The sequence below is a fragment of the Neomonachus schauinslandi genome, chromosome 4 (assembly GCF_002201575.2).
Source record: "Neomonachus schauinslandi chromosome 4, ASM220157v2, whole genome shotgun sequence".
NCBI classification, from domain to species: domain Eukaryota; kingdom Metazoa; phylum Chordata; class Mammalia; order Carnivora; family Phocidae; genus Neomonachus; species Neomonachus schauinslandi.
Window position 1 is genome coordinate 835907 of NC_058406.1, and position 19267 is coordinate 855173.

Genomic DNA, 19267 nt, shown 5'->3' on the forward strand with positions numbered 1-19267 from the left:
CTAACTCAAAAAGACATCTGCACCCCCATGTTCACAGCAATATTATTTCCAATAACCAACCAGTGGGTTCAGCCTAAGTGTCTGTCAACGGATGACCAGATAAAGAAGGTGGGGCATCCATACAGTGGAATAAAAAAGAAGGAAATCTTGCCATTTAGAACAGCATGGAAGGGCCTTGAGGGCACTGTGTTAAGTGAGATAAGCCTGCCAGAGAAAGACAAATACTGTGTGACCTCACTTACGTGTGGAATCTAAAAAACCCAAGCTCACAGACATGGACAGCAGAGTGATGGTTGCGGGAGGCGGGGGTGGGCAAAATGGGGGGAAGGTGGTCCAAAGGTGCAAATTTCAGCTGTCAGGCCTGGGGATGTGACACCCAGCATGGTGACTATAGTTTAAAAGGGAAATCGAGGGGACATCACAGAGCTGCCAAGGGAACCAGCGTCTCCTGAGATGAGCCCGAAGGTCTCCCGCAGTCTGGGCTCTGCGTGGTGCAGGACTTGGCCCTGGCTTCCCAGCGTCAATGTGAGTGCTCACCTTCCCAGAACAGTCTGCGAGCTCTCACCTGCCCAGGGCTTGGCCCCAGCCTCACCTGAGCTGCGTGGGACCGAGGCCGGACCCAGGACGCGCTGCGTAGGCGCCACCAGGACCTCCCTAGAGGCGCCGGCTCGGGCGTCTCTGGACTTACTGCACATTTCTTCGTGGAGCACTTCAGCGGAACAGAAAATCCACCCGTCTGAGTCATAAATGAGACGTTTCCTTCCAGATCTTTGTTTATCTAAAAAATAAAACATCCCAACCGCCATAACATTTGTAACGTTACCACGGGCTGGACCTGGGCATGGCAGCGGCTGGGAGGAGCCTCGCACTGGCCAGGGCCCGTGAGAACATTCTAACATGCCCCATTTCGACCCAAGAACACCACCAGATCACACCTGCTGGCTAGCAAACCATCAGGGCAGCCTTGTAGTTCTTCCCAGCGTCAGGAACATGCCGAATATGTTTAGAAACAGAACAGGGGCCTGTGACCCCTACTGAGGCCCGTGTGTCATTCCTCCATCAGCACATCAGTGTCTGCAGGGCCCGAGAAGGAGACCGGTTCCACCCACCACCCACTCACGATGGAGGGAAGTCCCTTTACATCATCTGGTTTAGGAACAGACACTCACCATGGGCTTGAAGGTGACAAGTACTTTGCAGGACATCCCGGCTGACATGGGCCCAGGGGGATCCAAGCTGTAGGCACAACCGTCCATGGGATACGTGATCAGATCGACAGGGAAGGCGCAGTGGGGCTGGAATCAACTGTATGGCAGCCACGGCCCGGCAGGCACTGAGCGGGCCTTCTGGACCCCGTCCTGCCCATCCTGGGGGCCGTGCCCCAGGTCCCAGGTCCCAGGAAACATTCAGGTGACATCTGAATGTGTGCAGAGTGAGTGAGGGGCCGGAAGCCATGGGGTAGCAGTGTCCAGGGTCCTGGAGGACACGCATGTACCCGCCTGGACCAAGGGCAGGGTTTCAACACCAGTGTGAGGGGTTGTGAGCCCGGTAGGGGGCCCTGACCCTGCACACAGCTGGGACCCTCTGAACCCCACTTTCAGGGAAAGATCCGGGGAGAGATGCCCAGCTCCACAGGGAGATTTGAGGGCATCTGGCTTGTCTTGGTCTGGATCCTGAGTGAAGAAAATAAGCTCCCAGAGAATTTCTAATGTGGGATGTATTTTCACAAGGCTGGATTTTACCTAAGGTGCTTGGATTAGAAAGATACAAGCTAAAATTTAATAGAATTGTTTTCCCCTTGGCTGGCAATGACCTCACGGCACCAGGCAGAAGCAAATTAAAAACTTCTCTGGTTGTGAGGGAAGGTTCTTGATGCCACATCACAGAGACCCCGGGGGGCAGAGTCCCACTGGTGAGAAGACAGGATTCCCTTGTTGGAAAGGAGGCGTGGGTGCCAACAACACGTGTAGACAGAAGGCCAAACTCCAAGGGCCTCGGATAAGAGAACGATTGATGGCGACTTTAAGAGATGTAATGTTAAAATGATCAAGGACAGAAATAGAGAATCACAGACATGAGAAAGGGGCCGGTCGCCATCGCGAAGTTGCTGCTGGCCTGAGGCAGGATGCGGGGCTTCTGGAAATGAGAAGTATGGCCCTGAAACAAGAGACTCGGTGACAATTTCAACAGTCAGTCAGACACAGAGAGGAGGATGGACTGAGTGTCAGACTCGAGAACACACCTGGGCACTCAGCTGGAGAGACGGCCACAGCTGTTCAGACGTCTGGGTCCTCAGGGAGCCCTAACACGTCTAAGAAGATCAGCCCACAGCTGACGCACTGTGGAGGAGCCGCAGGACCCCGGAGACGGGGCAGTGTCAAGGCGGCCAGAGGGAAGCCAGACAGCCCACCAAGGGCTGTACCTTCGGGCTGAAAGGCAACTCGGCAGCAGAAGACAGAGGGGGGATAGCCTCAGCGCGGGGATCCCAGCTCCAGCCCCAGTGGGGAGTGCTTTGGGTGCCAAGGGAAGAGACCACCCTGAGTCTGGGCCCCGAGGCCCCCCAGAGACCCGCAGACCAGCATGAAGAACAAGTAGACCACAGGAATCCTGCACCTCCGGCATGACCGCAGGACAGAGTAGTGGTGCTAAGCAGTGATTTCCAGCTGTGCTCTGCCCACGCAAGCCTCTGCAGATAGCCAAAGGGTCCAGAACACTGCAGGCATGGGAACGCAGGTCCCATGTCTAACCTACAGCAGCCCCTGGATGAGAACAGCGTGTCCTGCGTGGGAGAAGCTGACCAGGGCCCAGGTCGGCGAGCACGGGTCGCAGGGACAGGTTGTGGGGATGGGCAGTGGGACCTGCGCTCCAGCCAGGAGTCCTAGAGCCGTCTGGGGTCATCATGGGCCTCCAAACACATCAACTAAAAACTGCTAGAAACCAGGAAGAAGCTTTCTTAAAACCAAAGGCAAAATGCTAAGGAGGAGAAGCAGAGAGACAATGAAGCAGACACAAGCAGGTCAGCACGAGAAAAATGAGGGAAAAAAATAAAGCAGGGAAGAAGCAGGCATTAAAGGGCACCAGAGAGACAAGAAAGAAGATCCAACTCGTGTACCAGTGGGGTCGTAGGAGGAGGACACAGAAGCACAGTGACAGAGAGGACACGCAGACAGCTGGACGGACAAGTCCCTGTCTTTAACCTTCACACAGAAAAGGCCCAACAACTGCTGGGGACATCTTCCCCAGAGAGGGCAGCACCAGAACATGGACAGGGACAGAAATGATCATGGAGACTGGGGCTGGCCTCAGACAACATCACCCAAGCAGGCAGACAGAGCCGTCTCCCAGCGGAACGCTTTGCACTGGGACCACGTGCTGCGCGGGTGTGAGGGCTGTGGATGGCGGTCTGACACCCGGGGGCCTGTGCCCCCCGGCCCCCGTGCCCCCCGATTCCCGCACTCCCCGGCCCGTGTCCCACAGTTCATGCCCCGCAGCCCCTACCCCCTGGCCCCCATGCTCCCCGGCCTCTCACTCGATGTGGATGAAGTCCCGGAGATGATCCTCCACGCCCACCAGCTTGCAATAGTTAATGGTGTAGGTGGCGTTTATCAGCGTGATCTTTTTCTTGTACACTTTGCCAATATCAAAATCCTGGAAAAATCAGAGAAGTTATTCCGAGCCTGTCGGAGGGAAGCCGCCTGCGAGCATGCGCCGGCAGGCTCTCCTCATGTGCCCCCGATGCCCAGTGTGCTGAGGACATGACCAAGGTCTCGGAGACGAGCACGAGGAGTGTTAGGAGACCAGGAGCAATTCCCAAGGTTTCTCAACTTAGGAAGGGCCCCTCTGGGGACGCACGAAGAGCAGAGAGAGCGGGAGCAGGAAACGGCTTCCTGGGGACCTCGGCCAGCGTGGGGCCCAGGGCTAGCGCCCAACTCTGTCTGACGGACTCAGGACCGCACGTACGGTCCTCTCCTCTCCTGCAGAGTCTGGTGACTGTGACGACGCGTGAGCACTGACCTCCTCACTGTCCCTTCCCAGGGAGGCTGTCCCCTGGGACGAGGGCCCTCCTGGGCCTGGTGTCTGACCCCCCACAACACCCTCAGCACCAGGGGAGGCCGGTAGGGCCGTGTCCCTCCTGTGTGCCTGGGTGGGCTCTCGGGGCTCACCTTGAAGTGGATGAGCTTGGGCTTGCTATTGAAGGGGTGACCTTTGAACTCGCACCCGGACACCACCTGCTTGTGGGTCACTCTGCAGCGCACCTGCTCCATGGTGCAGGCCAGGATGTCCTTGTCCATCTTTGTCCCACCCACGGGCTTCCAGTCCACCTCCTCTTTGGGCACCTGAGGTTCCAGAGACACAGCAGCCGACACTCAAGGGCAAGCCCAGGCCCAGCGAGGCGCTCTGCTCCCCGTGGCCAAGGGCAGCTTGGGGGCCACAGGAGTTAGCGGCCCAGAGCCAGGGCCCAGAGCGGCCAGGGCAGGGGACAGCCCGCACCATGTGGTAGCTCACTTAGAGAGAGCCCCGGCAGCAGCGAGGCGGACGGTCCTTACTTCAGAGAGAAAGGAAAGATGAGAAGAGTAGACACGTCCAGGGTCCCAGCAGATTTCTGGGAAGTAATGGCAGGGCGGGTTTTCTAGATTTTTGAATAGTTCACTTTATCTGTTTTTATTTATTTATTTATTTTTATTTTTTTGGCAGAAGAGGGGCAGAGGGAGAGAGAATCTTTTTATTTTTTTTAAGATCTTATTTATTGGAGAGAGAGAGAGAGAGAGAGAGCACAAGCAGGGGGAGTGGCAGGGAGAAGGAGAAGCAGACTCCCCACTAAGCAGGGAGCCCCACATCTGGCTCCCTGCTCAGCGGAGAGCCTGCTTCTCCTCTCCATCTGCCTGTCACTCTGCCTACTTGTGCTCTCTCTCTCTGTCAAATAAATAAATAAAATTAAAAAAAAAAAGAGATCAAGCCTCAGGTTGGGCTCCGTGCTCAGCGGGGAGTCCGCTTCTCCCTCTGCCCCTCCCCCCTGTGCTCTCTCTTTCTCTCTCTCAAATAAATAAATAAATCTTAAAAAAAATAAAATAAAGAGCTAAAGTCTCAGTAGCAACAAAGCAAAATAAAAAGAGTCGGATGCTTAACTGACTGAGCCACCAAGACGTCCCAGCTTCCTAGATTTTTAAGTCAGGCCAAGAGGAAGGTTTTGAAACGTGCAACAGGAAACGTTTCCTCAAGCGGCACAAATAACGGTGTCTCCCTGAGTGACGTTGAGTAACCGGGCATGGGGCTCTTTCTGCGGCCTTGGCTCTAGGCCAGCAGGGCGGGCGTTTCGACCTCGCGGACCTGGAAGCAGGAATCACTCACCTGGTACGGCTTATAGTCTTCCTTCCAGAGCCCGGGGATCTCGGGCTCGGCCAGCGTGTCATCTTCCCAGCTGGTGTTCCCGGGGTCCCCCTGGACAGACTCACTGGAAATGGCTTCCAGTAACTGAGGGGCTTTGGGGTGTGCGGCCCCGTCGCTGTCCTGCCATTGAGGAAAGGAATTCAGTAGCTAATTACAGAAAACAGGGACTCTACAGATCAGCAAGAAGAAAATAACCCTCATCGTGAGCCCCTTGGGCACATCTTTTTCTCTTTACCTGAGAACCAGAACACAGTCTCTTTCGTAACTACCCATTTAAAATATAAGTATCTTTATACAGCATTAAATTTTTCTCCAACATCCACAAAAGAATCCGCAAGACACTGATTTATGGACCTACTGGAACCCTTTTCACCGACCCTTAGTTTTGCATTATTTCTAATTTTTGCGTCTAATTTTTGCCCTTCATGGTTACCACCCGAGGATGCCTGGTCCTGGAATTAGGCTTCAGTGAGGCCGGGCTGCAGCCTCCCTCCAGGGCACCACGTGTGGAAGGGCAGGGAAGGCTCCTGGGGCAGCTGGCTGGAGACTCAGCCCAGGGGGCCGGGGAGGAAGGCAGGTGTGAAGGCCCAGAGGTATGAGCCAGCTCAGTGTGGGGGCGGGGCTGAAGCAGGAAAAGGCTGAAAACCACCTCAGGACAGAGTGAAGGCCCCACAGAGGCCAGAGGCCGAGGGCAGAGGCCTGAGAGGCTTTTTAGGGCCGCGGATTTGTTGGAGCCAGTGACCTGGGCCTTCAGGTTTTGGGGTGCACAAGGGCAGAAGTGCTGCGCTGGGCTCAGGAGGGGGTCCTGATGTCCCTACCCCACACCCCCCGAGACAGGTAAACAGGTCACCTCACTGGGTGGCTGGCACGGAGTTGGCCCTTGGTAGGGATGAAGACGTGAATGGATGAGGGCATGCACAAGAGGGAAGATGCTGGTGTCTGGGGGCACAAACGGCCCTTGGCCCGGGACTGGCCTTTGGTCACTGGCCCATCTCGGTTACGTAGGGACAGGTCAGGCGGCCCGAGCCAGCCTTGTTGCGGGCGACACCGTGGCCACGGGCTTCCCCACCTGCAGTGCTATCCCCAGGGGGTGGCTCCCATGGTGGGTGAGGCCCCAGAGACCTGTGCTGTCACCCGGGGAAGGACAGCTCTCTGGTGGCCTGCCGCCCCACCCGCTGCGGAGAGGACATGCCCGCCCCGCGTTGGGGCCTCCCAGCAAAAGGGCAGCCCAGGAAGAACATGCCGAGGAGAGGAAAAGGAGACATCCTGGTGCAGGACACGCAGTTTCTTCTGTTGGATCTTAGCTGGAGGTGTTTATACAATGACTCAAGGTCCCAGGCCCTCGGGTCATCCGCCTGCTTCCCTGGAGGTGCGCACATTTGACGGGCAAGGGCACCCGGCTCACCAGCAGGTGACAGGAAAGCACTGTGTCCCTCCCTTCACAGACGTCTTTGACATAGCTCCACGTCTTATCCCTCAGAGTCAGCCGGTCCGTGGCTTTGGCAGGGGAAGACTGTTTCTTCTTCCTGTTCTCTTCCTCAGCCTCCTCTTTCAAAATCCGACTTACAATCTCCTGCTTTCTGAGCTTCTGCTCCTCCTCGAAGGTGCTGTGGGAAACGCCATGTGGGCCCAGAGGAGGCAAGATTCGAGCTGCCTCCGGGGGCCCAGGCGGCCCGGGCTCAGCTCAGCGGCCCTCACGAGCCCCTTCCGCAGCAGCGCAGGTCCAGCACCCCCGGGCGCAGGGTTGCAAGGAGCTGGCCCTTGCACAAGCCCCCTGGCTGCTGAGGGAGCAGATGAGGCCAGGATGGCCACCAGGCCGGAGGCCCAGGACTTGGCCCTGCCTGGCCCAGGCCCAGGCCCCACAATAAACCTTGACCCCACAGGAGCTGCCCCTTCCTCCTGGCTTCCAGGCCGGCAGCTGGGGCACTCCCGCTGAGGCACGAGCCAACGCCACCCTCACTCATCCCAGCTGCTTCTCCCTGGCTCTCCCTGTGTGCCAGGACTGCCAGACTAGGGGGCTCGGGGGAGCTGCCGCTGGGAGCCCCTAGCAGGGTGGGGAGATGGCAGAGCTCCTGTGGTGACCCTCAGGGCACAGTGACTCCCAGACGGGAGATGCCGTCCCCAGTGAGACGACCGGGAGGCCACCCCTGGGTAGACCCTAACAGTGACCGTGGTTGGGGGTGGGGGAGCTGGGAGTGAAGGAGGCGGGCAGGGGCAGAACACTGACCTTGGGATCTTGGGAAGCCCACTCCTGCAGGGGGCTTGGGGGCGGGAGGCAGGGCGGGGTACAGCCTGGGGGGCGAGGCATAGGGGCCCTGCTGGGCGGAGGGGGGTCTCAGGGTGAAGGACGGGGATGCAGGCCACACTGAGGAGGCAGCACGGAGCGCCCGTTTGGAGGAAATCAGAAAGTGGAGCCCCCAAGGGTGAGCTGCCCACAGCCCCCCAGAGGAGGGTCCCGGATTGCCCAGAGACAGAGAGAGTGAGCCATGTTGCGGCCTCGGTGCAGCTCTTGAGAAACCGGGAAACCAGGCCAGGAGCCCAAGTGGGGCCGCGCTAGGGGTGATAGGGCTGGAAGGGTCTGTGTTCTGAGGCCCAGGGGAGGCCCCACCTGCTGGGGTCTGGAGAGCAGCGTGTGGAGGGAGGGCTGGAGCCCCCATCTGAGGGGAAGCCCAGGGAGGGAAGCAGCTTGGCTAACTGTGATGGGCACGCCTCCCATGGCCCAGGGGCACATGGCCTGGAGTGCCACCTCGCACTCACCGTTTCTGGGCGTCCAGCTCCTGGCACCGGCGTTGATGGAAAAGGTGCTTGAAGGCGTCCCCACCTTGGGCCAGAATCATCTCCTTCTCGGCTTGGGCCTTCTGCTCGGCCAGCTCTGCCTTGGCCTGGCCCCATGCTTGAAATTTCCGGAGTGTTTCCTTGGGAACAGAGAGCAGGATTATAGCACTGACAGACACATGTGCACACACACCGGAACTTTCTATTGCACAGGTGAGGTTAAGTTAGCTCTGAGATGCCTGAATAGATGTTGCAGAGCCCTACTCCCTCACCTGGCCCGCCCACCTACTGACCAACCTCCTCAAGATCCTCAGGGGCTTCCCGCAACCTGAGTGCGCTGTCTTCCACTGTTCCGCAGGACTGGTCCCTGGCCTCCGCCCCCCGGCTGTTTCTTGGCCACACTGGGCTTCGCTCCAAGAGGCCTGCTCTCTCTTGCCTCCGAGCCTTTGCCGATGCTGACCCCTTCTTCCCTCTCCACTTTCCAGGCCTAACTGCCACACCCCAGGCCCCAGGGGGGTGTCACTTCCTCCAGCAAGATCCTGGGCCCCCGCACACGGCCTCACCAAGCCCTGGTCCTCCTGGAGGCTTGTCATTGCGCCTCCCATGCACCAGGCCCCATGAGGACAGGTCTGTGCACTTTCTTCCTGCCCGGCTAGGCACCTGGCTAGGGCCAGCACAGACCTGGGGGCAACAGATCCTGGGGGGAGTGACTGAGTGGTGAGTCGGAGGACACGAGACTCCCATCCAGAGGAGCAGGGATTCAGGAGGACAGGACAGGGCGGGCCAAGAGGTGTGCAGGTGTGGACCCCTGCGTTGAAGGACACACGCCTGCCTGGACAGGCTCATGGAGGATTGCACGGGGCCCTGAGGGTGTCGGGAGGCTCTCACGCTGTCGCTCCTGGATTGCAGTGCGTCCCGCGGGCCAGGGCCCATGACGGCTGAGAGCCGGGGCACCTACCCTGTTGGCAGTGATGCTGTTCTTCAGAGCCAGCACGGCGTCCATGCGCCTCTTCATGTGCGCCCGGGACTTCCTCTCCTCCTTCCTCTCCTGCTCTCGAATTCTGGAGGACGGTGCATTTTTCACCAGAAGTGCCAAGGTCATATCGATGCGCAAGTACAGAACCAGAAGGAGCCTGGGGGTTGCTCATGTCCACCAAGGAAATAATGGAATGTGGTGACATGAGAGGTACACGCAAAGTGCTGTTTGAACCTCTGATACGAGGAAACATTGAAACACGTTTCCCTGAACTGGAGGTTCCTGCCATCTTATGGTAGGTCCTCTTCTGAAAATAAGCAGGCAATCAGCTCAAAACTAAAAATAGTTTTATTATTTTTTGACAGTAAGGTGATGATTTAATAATAAAATTGGGGAATTTTAAAACAAAAACAAAGGATCCATTCTTACATTTCTTCTCTGGGGAATCAATGGGAAGAGAGTCTCAGAACGCTACCTTCTCAGGGAGGCCTTCAGGAACCTCACTGCAATCTTGTGATTCCTCTGGGCGTCTTCCACCAGCTTCTGGTGCCTGAGCCCGTGCTCCCTCTGGAGGTATATGGACTTCCTGCAGTGGGAACAGAAGCTCATGAGCATTGGCACTGGGGGCCACGCCCACCTGGGGAACAGGTGTCCCTAAGAGCCAGGCTGGCGGCACCTGTGTCCTTGTGCTGAGGGCGAGGGCCAGGAGGGGGACATGGGGCGGAGCGGGCACCATGGGCAGGACGAGGACCAAGCTGGTGGGGAGGGGCAGGTGAGGACCCCATGAGTGACCAGGGACTTGGCTCCCACGGAAGGAGCAGAGAAACCTGGCAATGGATCGGCTGGGGTGGGGAGGGGAAGAGTAGCGAGGACCTCGGGTAAGGACTGAGAGGTAAGGAGATGGGGACTGCGCCAGGGGGGCGGGGGTGGGGTGCTCCCTTCACAGCGGGGTGGTGCTCAGGAGCCTGGCTCAACAGGAGGCCCCTGGACGGGGGCCGCATCCGGGGAAGTGTGGGGACTGAGCCCCTGGGAGCAGCCAGAGCAGGAACGGGAAGGAAAAGTGACGTAAGGTTGGGGTGGGGAGCATGGAGCAGGGGCGGGGCTCAGGCAGGACCACAGCCGAGCTGGCTCTGGAGAAGCTCTGGAGAGCCCCCCTCCCCCCTGCAGCAGGTCCTCACCACCTACCTGACCCTCAGCAGCCGGTTCCGCTCAGCCTTCTCCAAGGCCTCCTCCTCCTTGCGGAGCTGCTTGGCCGCCTGCTCCTGGAGGCGCTTCCTGCCAGCCACCTCCTCCTCCTGGGCAGACTTTGGGCCGTCCTCGAGCTGTCCCTCCTGGATTGCAATGTGCCACACGGTGCTCCTTCAAACAAGAGGCACTTCTGTTTCTGTCAGTGAAGGTGTTGGAGACCTGGGGCCGTACCCAGGCGTAGTGTCCACGCCAGGAGTCTGGGTGTGCCTGGACATCCAGTTTTGACAAACACCATGGAAGGTCATCTCGTCCTCCTGGGAGCCCTCTGGGCCTGCAGCTGCTGGAGAGGGAGGCTCCCCATTCACCTCAGCACCAGCGGCCCCTGCCCTACTTGAACCTGGATCTCCACTTCCTGAGTGTCCGTGGGCACTTACCTGCACCTGCCCCCTCCGGGCCTGAGGACAGGCGTGGCACTCTGCAATAGGCCAGGGACACAGGTGGGAGATGCTGCCTTTGAAGGGGGCTCCCTGTGTCTCTGGGACAGAGACAGGGCCAGGGGCAGCGCGGGGCATGGAGGGGAGGAGGGCTGGTGCCGTAACGGGCAGCGGGTCAGGGTTCTGGGTATGGATGGGCGGCAGGGATGTTCGGCTGATTGATTATAGGGTCCCTAGGCCTGAAAAAAGATAGGGGTTTTACTAAGGTCTCACTTTCTCTGAATAACCAGTGTGGTCAGTCAGAGAGAGGTGACCGTGGAAAGAAGGTCAGAGGGCCAGACAGGCTGCTGGAGGATGGGGAGGCACACAGACTCGCCCCTCTGGAGCTAAGGAGGCCTCAACTCCCGCTGAGCGCCCAGTCCACCCGCAGCAGAGAGCAGGCCAGGCCCCATCTGGTACACGCCCTTCAGGCCCCAGATGGTCTTGCACCAGGCCGGGCACGGCGATTTGTGCTCTCAGGAACGGTCACTTCCTCTGGACACAGGGCTTCCTTCTTCACCTGTGTCCTCGTTACTGCCGTGATTCTCTGAGGAGGCACGGTCGCTCAGCTCACCAGGCATCACCGTGACTTCCGCACAATGGCATCATTTTAGAGACCAAAGTGCCGTGGTGGGGTGAAGGCTCAGTTCGCCGCTTGCCAGGCGCCTCACGGGGACAGCAGCTGGTTTTGCCGGGGAACGCCAACTTGAGACTCAGTATGAGGTGGCCAGTTCCCAAGATGACAGCCCGTGACCCTGCCTCTTGTGTGTACACCCTGAGCAGCCTGCACCCTCCTGGTCTCACGGTGGATCCAAATGTGGCAGAAGTGATGGTACATCACTTCCGAGAGGACGCTGGGGCTTTTGCTTTGCTTCTTCCCCTCTCCCTCCACATTGCTCACCCTGGGGGCTCAGTGCCCTGTTGTGAGCAGCCCTAGGGGGAGGCTCATGTTGGGGAGAACTGAGTGAGCTTGGAAGCTGATCCTCCATCCAGCCCAGTGAACCTTCAGATGATGCCACCTTGGCTGACATCCTCATGGAAGACCTTGAGTCAGAACCCCTCAGCTACACTGCTCCTGGGTTCCCGACCATCTAGGAAGGCTGAGGTAATGCTCGTCATGTTCAACTGCAGATGCACCGGACCCTGCTACACACAAGAACACGGATGCACCTGGACCCCGCTACACACAAGAACATGGATGCGCCTGGACCCCTGCTACACACAAGAACACAGATGCACCTGGACCCCACTACAGGCAAGAACACGGATGCACCGGACCCGCTACACACAAGAACACGATGCACCTGGATCCCTGTACACACAAGAACAGAGATGCACCTGGACCCCTCCTACACACAAGAACACGGATGCACCGGACCCGCTACACACAAGAACACAGATGCACCGGACCCCCACTACACACAAGAACACGGATGCCCCGGATTCCTGCTACACACAAGAACACAGATGCCCCGGACCCTGCTACACACAAGAACACAGATGCAACTGGACCCCGCTACAGACAAGAACATGGATGCCCCGGACCCTGCTACACACAAGGACACGGATGCACCTGGACCCTTGCTACACACAAGAACACAGATGTACCCGGACCTCCGCTACACACAAGAACACGGATGCACCTGGGAATCTGACAAGGCAGGACCACCAGTGTTTTTGTGGCTCTGGTAAAGACAACTGCCCAGCTGGGTGCTGGTTGGTGAGCCCCGCCTTGGGGCCAACTGTCAAGCAAGGGCCATGTAAATGCCCATCATCCTTCTGGCTTGCTCACAGATGGATCTACCATCCTGGCCACCTTTCTTTCCTCCCCTCTTCTCACTAGATTATGGGGAGGGTGTTGTGCTTTATCCCACAGGAGCCAGGGGATCAGACTGGACTGTGCCTGCCTTACAGGAGGGATGGGTTACAGACTGATTCCCGGCCCCCAGACTTGCTGTGGGGGGTAGGCAGCTGTGGTTCTTCCAGCAGAGTGGTGGCGTGCGGCCAACACCCTGTCCCGGTCCTCTCTGGGCCCTCCTGCATGTTTCCCAGAGGCCACCTGGCCAGCACCTGGGGGAGGGGGCCACTGTGCGCGGGTGGGGGTGGGGAGCAGGACACGAGGGACACGAGGGAGCTGAGCTCCTCCTAAATCCCTTTCTTGCTTCTACAAGCTAGAGGTAATGCTGATGTTTACAACCTGGTCTCCAAAATACTGAAGACAATGCAACAGTCTCTTTTTCTGGGGTATGATTTTACAAATGTTGTGAAACACTTAAAAAAATTTTTTTTTTGAGGGGTGCCTGGGTGGCTCAGATGGTTAAGCATCTGCCTTCAGCTTAGGTCATGATCTCAGGGTCCTAGGATCGAGCCCCGCATCAGGATCCCTGCTTGGCAGGGAGCCTGCTTCTCCCTCTCCCTCTACTGTTCCCCCTGCTTGTGCTCTCTCGCTCTGTCAAATAAATAAATAAAATCTTTAAAAAAAAATTTTTTTTTTTGAGAGAGAGAGTGTGCAAGCAGGAAGGGTTGGAGGGAGAGGGAGAGGGAATCTCAAGCCAACTTCCCACTGAGTGCAGAGCCTGAGACGGGGCTCCATCTCGACCCTAAGATCATGACCTGAGCCAAAACCAAGAGTTGGACGTTTAGAACTGGACTGAGCCACCCAGGCACCACTGAAACACTTTTTTAAAGAATGGCGTTGGCAGTTGTATGGAAGCACAAAGCTGGAAAGGGGAAAAAGGAAAAGAAGCAGGTTTCATAGTTCTTAAAAATGTAAACAAACGTGGAGAAAGTGGGAAACATTTACGTGAAGTCTTATCCTGTCAATGATTTCATTTAACGAGCTCCCTTCCAATTTTTGGGCAGCTGGAAGGTCAAGCACACAACACTTGAAGGGCAGTGTCCTGCTGCCCGGCCGAAGGGCCCGTCCCGCTCCCGCCTGACTCACTCGCTCTTCTGCAGCAGCGCCTTGATTTCTGACTGCAGGTCTCTCTCGTTGTCCAGCTCCATGCAGAGGCGTCTGGACACCGCCTGGAGGCGGCCCACGGCTGCACTGCTGAGTCGGGAGAGGGAGGTGGGGGGTGGCGTCAGCCTGGCCCCAGGAGAGCCCCCTGCAGCCGCCACCCAACAGAGGCCTTCCCAGGCGGCCTTCACCTGGCCTTTTCATCTTCCTGAGAGAAATCTGTCTAAACCAGCCAGCAGGGACGGCAATGGGTGTGAGGTCCTATGCCCGCTGCTGGCTGCTTGGCCGGGCACAGAACTTGCTAGACAACCCGCCCTGGTCACGCCACTGCTCACTTTCCTCCAGGGTCAGGGAGCCGGCTCCCCTGGTTCCAGCCCGTCGGAGCTGCAGGCCCATTCAGATCCAGGAAGGATCCAGCACACCCGCCCCAAGACCGTAAGCAGCCAGGTGGCCGAGAAGCCAGTGGAAGACTCTAGGTTCTGAGCCCACTCTGCATCCTCTCATGTCCTTCCCCTCTTGCGTCCTGGACTTGGGGCTGGCCGGTGCACTACCCAGTCATCCTAGCACCCAGGTGTGTTCTGAGATAATGACGGGGATGCTGGGCTGAACAGGGTGGCCGGTGGGGCTGCCTTGTGGGAACAGCCTAGGCTGACACTGACTACAGGACCTGGCTGTGTGGATACCATGGATCAGGACCCCAGGCATGTACAGCTGCGGAGTGGGTCTCGAGCAGCTGGTCAGTCGGGCCATCATTTCCAGACACCTGGCCTGCTATGTCCCATAGAATCAGGTGGATTTCAAAACCCTACAAAAGAGCTGGTTTCTCCTGGCGGGGGCCTGGGCTGCAGCCCTCACGAAGCTATTGCTCCATATGCTAGCTGGCTCCTCGTCCTGTCTGTCCTGTGGCCCCTAGGACTCCCGCCTCCAGCGGCCAGGAGCCCCTCTGTCCTCCTGGGGCCAGTGGGGCCCAGTGTTCGCCTCTGTGGCTGGCGCCCTTCCCTCTCCTGGCAGCAAGTGGGACAACTGCTCTCAGACTCCAGCTCAGAGCGCCAAAGTCCCACTGCGTCCCTTCTCAGCAGGGTGACCTTGGGCAGGTCACTTAGTGTCCCTAAGTCCCTCCAAGGGCTGCTGTAAAATTACAGGGCTGAAGCACATGGACGCCAGCTGGCTCACAGGGGGACCTCAGGGCGCATCTGTGGACGCCAGCCCCAGGTGCACGCAGAGCTCCCAGCTGGTGTGTCCGTGCGGTAGCCATGCAGATATTGGACACCCTTGCCTGCCCTGCCCTGCCCCCTAGTTTTGGTAGTGGTACCACCTAGCTGGCCATTCAAGGCAAAGCCAGTCCTGATGTTTCTTCCCCTTAGCCCACTGGTATCCCTACAATGTCCCCACAGAGTGGCCCCTCTGTTTGGGCGCTCCTGGGGCTTTGCATATCCCTCACCCCCCAGAATGTTCTTTCCTGGTCATTGCAGGCAAGTTGTTTTTGTCACTCAGGTCCTAGCCTGGAGGTAACTTCTCAGGAGGCTTCCCTGGACACCTGCCTCAAAGTGATCACCCCTCCTGACCTCATGGCCATCAGCTTTCTTGTCTTGTGATGACAGGTTTCTTTGTTTCCAATTTGGGTTGTGTCTGTTTCCCACACTGAAGGGCAGCTAGTCTTCCTCGTGTACCTAACGGCTGCAGGTGTTAGTAGAGATCATGGTTTGGGGGAGACTAGATGCCTCTCTGTGGCACTGCACTGGTGATCCCCAACCTCCTGCCCCCCTCGGCGCCCAGTGCGCATGACCTACGTGCTGTTGGCCTCTTTTTCCGCAGCCACCTCAGCCGACACGCTCGCCTGCTGTTTGGTGATGAGATCCATCCTCTGGCGGCAAGCACGCAGCTCTCCTCTGAAAGCAAGCCAGAATCTAGGTAAATGCTTCTCTGGAGTCCAGTCTCTCTGCATGCTCTGCCCAGGTGCCTCTGACTGTTACGCATCTTCAGAAAAGGACAGTGGGGCTCAGGGCAGTGCGAGGACTAGGCCCTCACAGACCATGTTGGCATTTCCCTCCAGCTCCTCTTGCCAAGGCTAGGGGCCATGGTCATCTGTCCCCCTCACCCAGGCCAGGGGCTGAGGTCACGTCTTCTTTCTAAGGATTTCTTTCACTTAATCAAGTTGCATGATCAGGGTCTTGGACATCTGTTTTCTGAAAGTCACCTGTGTGACCTCAGCCCAAATGAGAATTAACATGAACCAGCACAAATGAATGAGCTCAGGCATGACCTCATTGGTCATCAGCTTTCTTGTCTTGTGATGACAGGTTTCTTTGTTTCCAATTTGGGTTGTGTCCATTTCCCACACTGAAGGGCAGCTAGTCTGCTTCCTCCTGTACCTGGAGGTTTCTTTGTTTCCAATTGGGTTGTGTCTGTTTCCCACACTGGGCACCAGGGAGAGGCCTGGGAGGGCTGTGCACAGGGCACACAGCTGTAGCCCCTCCTCAGTGTTCTAGAACTCACGGAACCAACAGAACAACCAACCAATGTGTGGGCCTGGACTGAATTCCGATTCAAAACTCTAGCTCCTGTGATTAAAACAGCAGAACCAAACTAGTTCTAAATGATGCCTGGAGGACACGCAGGGAACTGCCATATGGACGGGTATGCGGTGGCAAGGAGATGTCCGTTTCCTTAGGGGAAGTAACCAAGCCAAGGTTCTGCACAAAGATGTTTTTGTATGTTTAGTATTTAGGAGTAAAGTATTGTGATTTCTGCAATTTGCTTTCAAACAACTTAGCAAAAAGAAATCACATAAATGCACACATACACAGAGAAAGAAATGACAGGAAAGGGTTAACAGTGGTGTACGGGTGATAGCTATAACCATTTCCAAAAGTTTCCAACTTTTCTGTATGTTTCAGCTTTTTTTCACAGACATTTGGGGAGCACGCTGAATCAGTGTTAGTGCTGATGGAGCTGGAGGGGCCTGTAAGGGCAGGACTGGACCATCTAAGGGCAAGTCCCACCCAGACAGGTCACCAGCCAGGCCCAGGCCCAGCAGGAACAAAGTGGGTACCTTCTGCATGCTTTACGTGACAGCCCAGAAGGCAGGAGGAAGTCTGTCCATCAAGGATGGCCAAGGTCCCTCCTGTGGGGCCTGTGGGGTCAGCAGGGTGAGAGGGCTGGCCCGATCAATGCCTCCTGGAAAAAGGGTACCCCGCCCACCGCCGCTCACCCACGCCCCACCGCCGCTCATCACCATCCTGCCTTGTTCCCTGCTCGCCACGCCCACTGTAGCTCCCTCCCCGCAGCCTATCATCGCTTGCCACGCCCACCGCTCGCCACGCCCACCACCTCTCATTTCCGCCCCCCCGCTCTCTCCGCCCACCATCGGTCGCTCCACCCACCACCAGCCCTGTGCCGCCTTGCCCCGCCCACCACAGCTCACTCCCACTGCTGCTCATCCCACGCACCGCCTTCACCACTGACCACGCTCACCCCGCCCACTGTGGCTTGCCCCACCCACTACTCCGCCCCACCCACCGCTTACCACAGCTCCCTATGGCCCCGCCCATCACCACTCGCCACGCCCACCACTTACCACGCCTGCCGCCACGTGTGGCGTTCACCATTGTCCCCCCCACGCCCCCCTTCCGCCCACCACCCAGTCCGCTCACCACTAACTTGGTTTTCTTTTCCTTTAAAATTTATTTGAGAGAGGGAGAGAATAAGGGGGAGGGGTGGGGAGGAGGGTCAGAGGGAGAGGGAGAAGCAGATTCCCACTGAGCACCGAGCACCAAGCAGGTGGCCAGGGAGCAGGTGGCGGATCATGACCTCAGCCCGTCAGACACTTAACTGACTGAGCCACCCGGGCGCCCCTCACCTGGTTTTCTGAATGAAAAGCTCTTTCTCTTCGCGCAACTTCTCTAGGTGGCTCAAGGTCTTTCGCAGGTGGCATGCCTGGAGTCCATCTGGGATGGCTGTTTTCTTCTTACTTATATCAGCGTCAGCGTTGTGCTGTTTCTCTGGGCTTAATGTAGAAAGGACACCAACTGCCCTCGCAGCCCAGCTCCACCTTTCTGCAGAGGATGCCCAGGCTGGGGTGGGAGGAAGCGAGCTGCCCACCCAGATTGATTACCAGAGGCATCCCGAGTCAGCACTGTTCCCAGCTTCTTGAGGAAGAAATTCAGCCTCAAACTCTGGATCCTCCAGTTCGTCTCTTTCTAGAAATTGAGGCAAGAGAAAAAAACAAAAAGCAGATACAGACATTCAAGTCTGAAGCACTGGTATAAATCTAGACAAGCTCACACTGATAGGCAAAGATGCTGAGGGTGTCTTAGAGCAATGGTTCTCAAAGTGTGGCCCAGGAATCCCTGGTGGGAGTGCCTAAAATCCTTTCAGAATGTCTGCAAAATCAAAAACTATTTTCCTAATAATACTAAAACATCATTTGTCTTTTTTAATTCTCATTTCATAAGTGTACAGTGTTTTCCAAAAGGCCACATGATACATAATATCACAACAGACTAACATAGATGGAGATATGAGAATCCAACTGTCTTCTGATAAACCAGATTCTTTGTTACATATAATAGGTTTAGTTTTGCTAATTTAAATGAATAAATATAAAAAATTCTCAGCTTTAATATTTAATACAGTAAATTTTAAAAGATACAATCAACATAAAAGGTCTTTGGGTCTTCAAGAATCTTTAAGAACGTAAAGGGGTTCTCTGACAGAAAACTTTGAGAAATATTGTCTTAGAGAATCTCTGTAGACTTCCAGCAAAACATGGCCAATGGAAATATCCAATAGCATATATTGCCACTCCTTCATTAAATCTCAGTGAAAATGATGGGAAAGGAATTTAAAAAGGCATCAACGCAAATCACAAGGAATACGGGAAAGAAAGTGGACAAGAAAATCCTATACAATTTTAGAAGATGGAAAGGTGGGCACTGATTTACCTCATGACACTCCACCATACCTCACCTCACAACTCCTCACCTCACCATACCTCATCTCACCCAACTAACCTTACAATACCATACCTGACATCACCACACCTCATCTCACCTCACGTCACCATACCTCACCTAATCTCACCTCAACTCACCTCACCTCATCTCACTCACCTCACATCTTACCTCACCTCACCATATACCTCACCTAATCTCACCTCACCTTACCTCATATCCCACACCTCACCTCACCATACCTCACCTTAACTCACCTCACTTTGCCTCACCCCACCTCACCTCACCTAGTCTCACCTCAATTCGCCTCACCTCATCTCACCTCACCTCACCTCACCACACCACACCTCACCTCACCATACCTCACCTCACCTCACCTCACCTCACCTCATCTCACCTCACCTCACCATACCTTACCTCATATCACCACACCTCACCTCATATCACCACACCTCACCTCACCTCACCTTACCATACCTCACCTAATCTCACCTCACCTCAACCCACTGCACCTCATCTCACCTCACCATGCCTTATACCATCTCACCTCACCTCA

General features: G+C 56.5%; 1 protein-coding gene across 1 annotated transcript in view; it reads right to left on the reverse strand.

Moving 5' to 3' along the window:
- CFAP74 (cilia and flagella associated protein 74) overlaps positions 1-19267 on the reverse strand; it is a 53695-nt gene that overhangs the window by 31472 nt on the left and 2956 nt on the right. Inside the window, exons 2-15 of the mRNA XM_021684355.1 lie at positions 17874-17958; positions 17619-17765; positions 15550-15648; positions 13745-13849; positions 10325-10498; positions 9615-9725; positions 9122-9224; positions 8146-8303; positions 6794-6995; positions 5350-5508; positions 4164-4337; positions 3530-3648; positions 1170-1236; positions 689-778 (exon numbers count right to left, since the gene is read on the reverse strand). Coding sequence (XP_021540030.1) covers positions 689-778; positions 1170-1236; positions 3530-3648; positions 4164-4337; positions 5350-5508; positions 6794-6995; positions 8146-8303; positions 9122-9224; positions 9615-9725; positions 10325-10498; positions 13745-13849; positions 15550-15648; positions 17619-17765; positions 17874-17958 — 1793 coding nt within the window. The remainder of the gene's footprint in view (positions 1-688; positions 779-1169; positions 1237-3529; positions 3649-4163; positions 4338-5349; positions 5509-6793; positions 6996-8145; positions 8304-9121; positions 9225-9614; positions 9726-10324; positions 10499-13744; positions 13850-15549; positions 15649-17618; positions 17766-17873; positions 17959-19267) is intronic.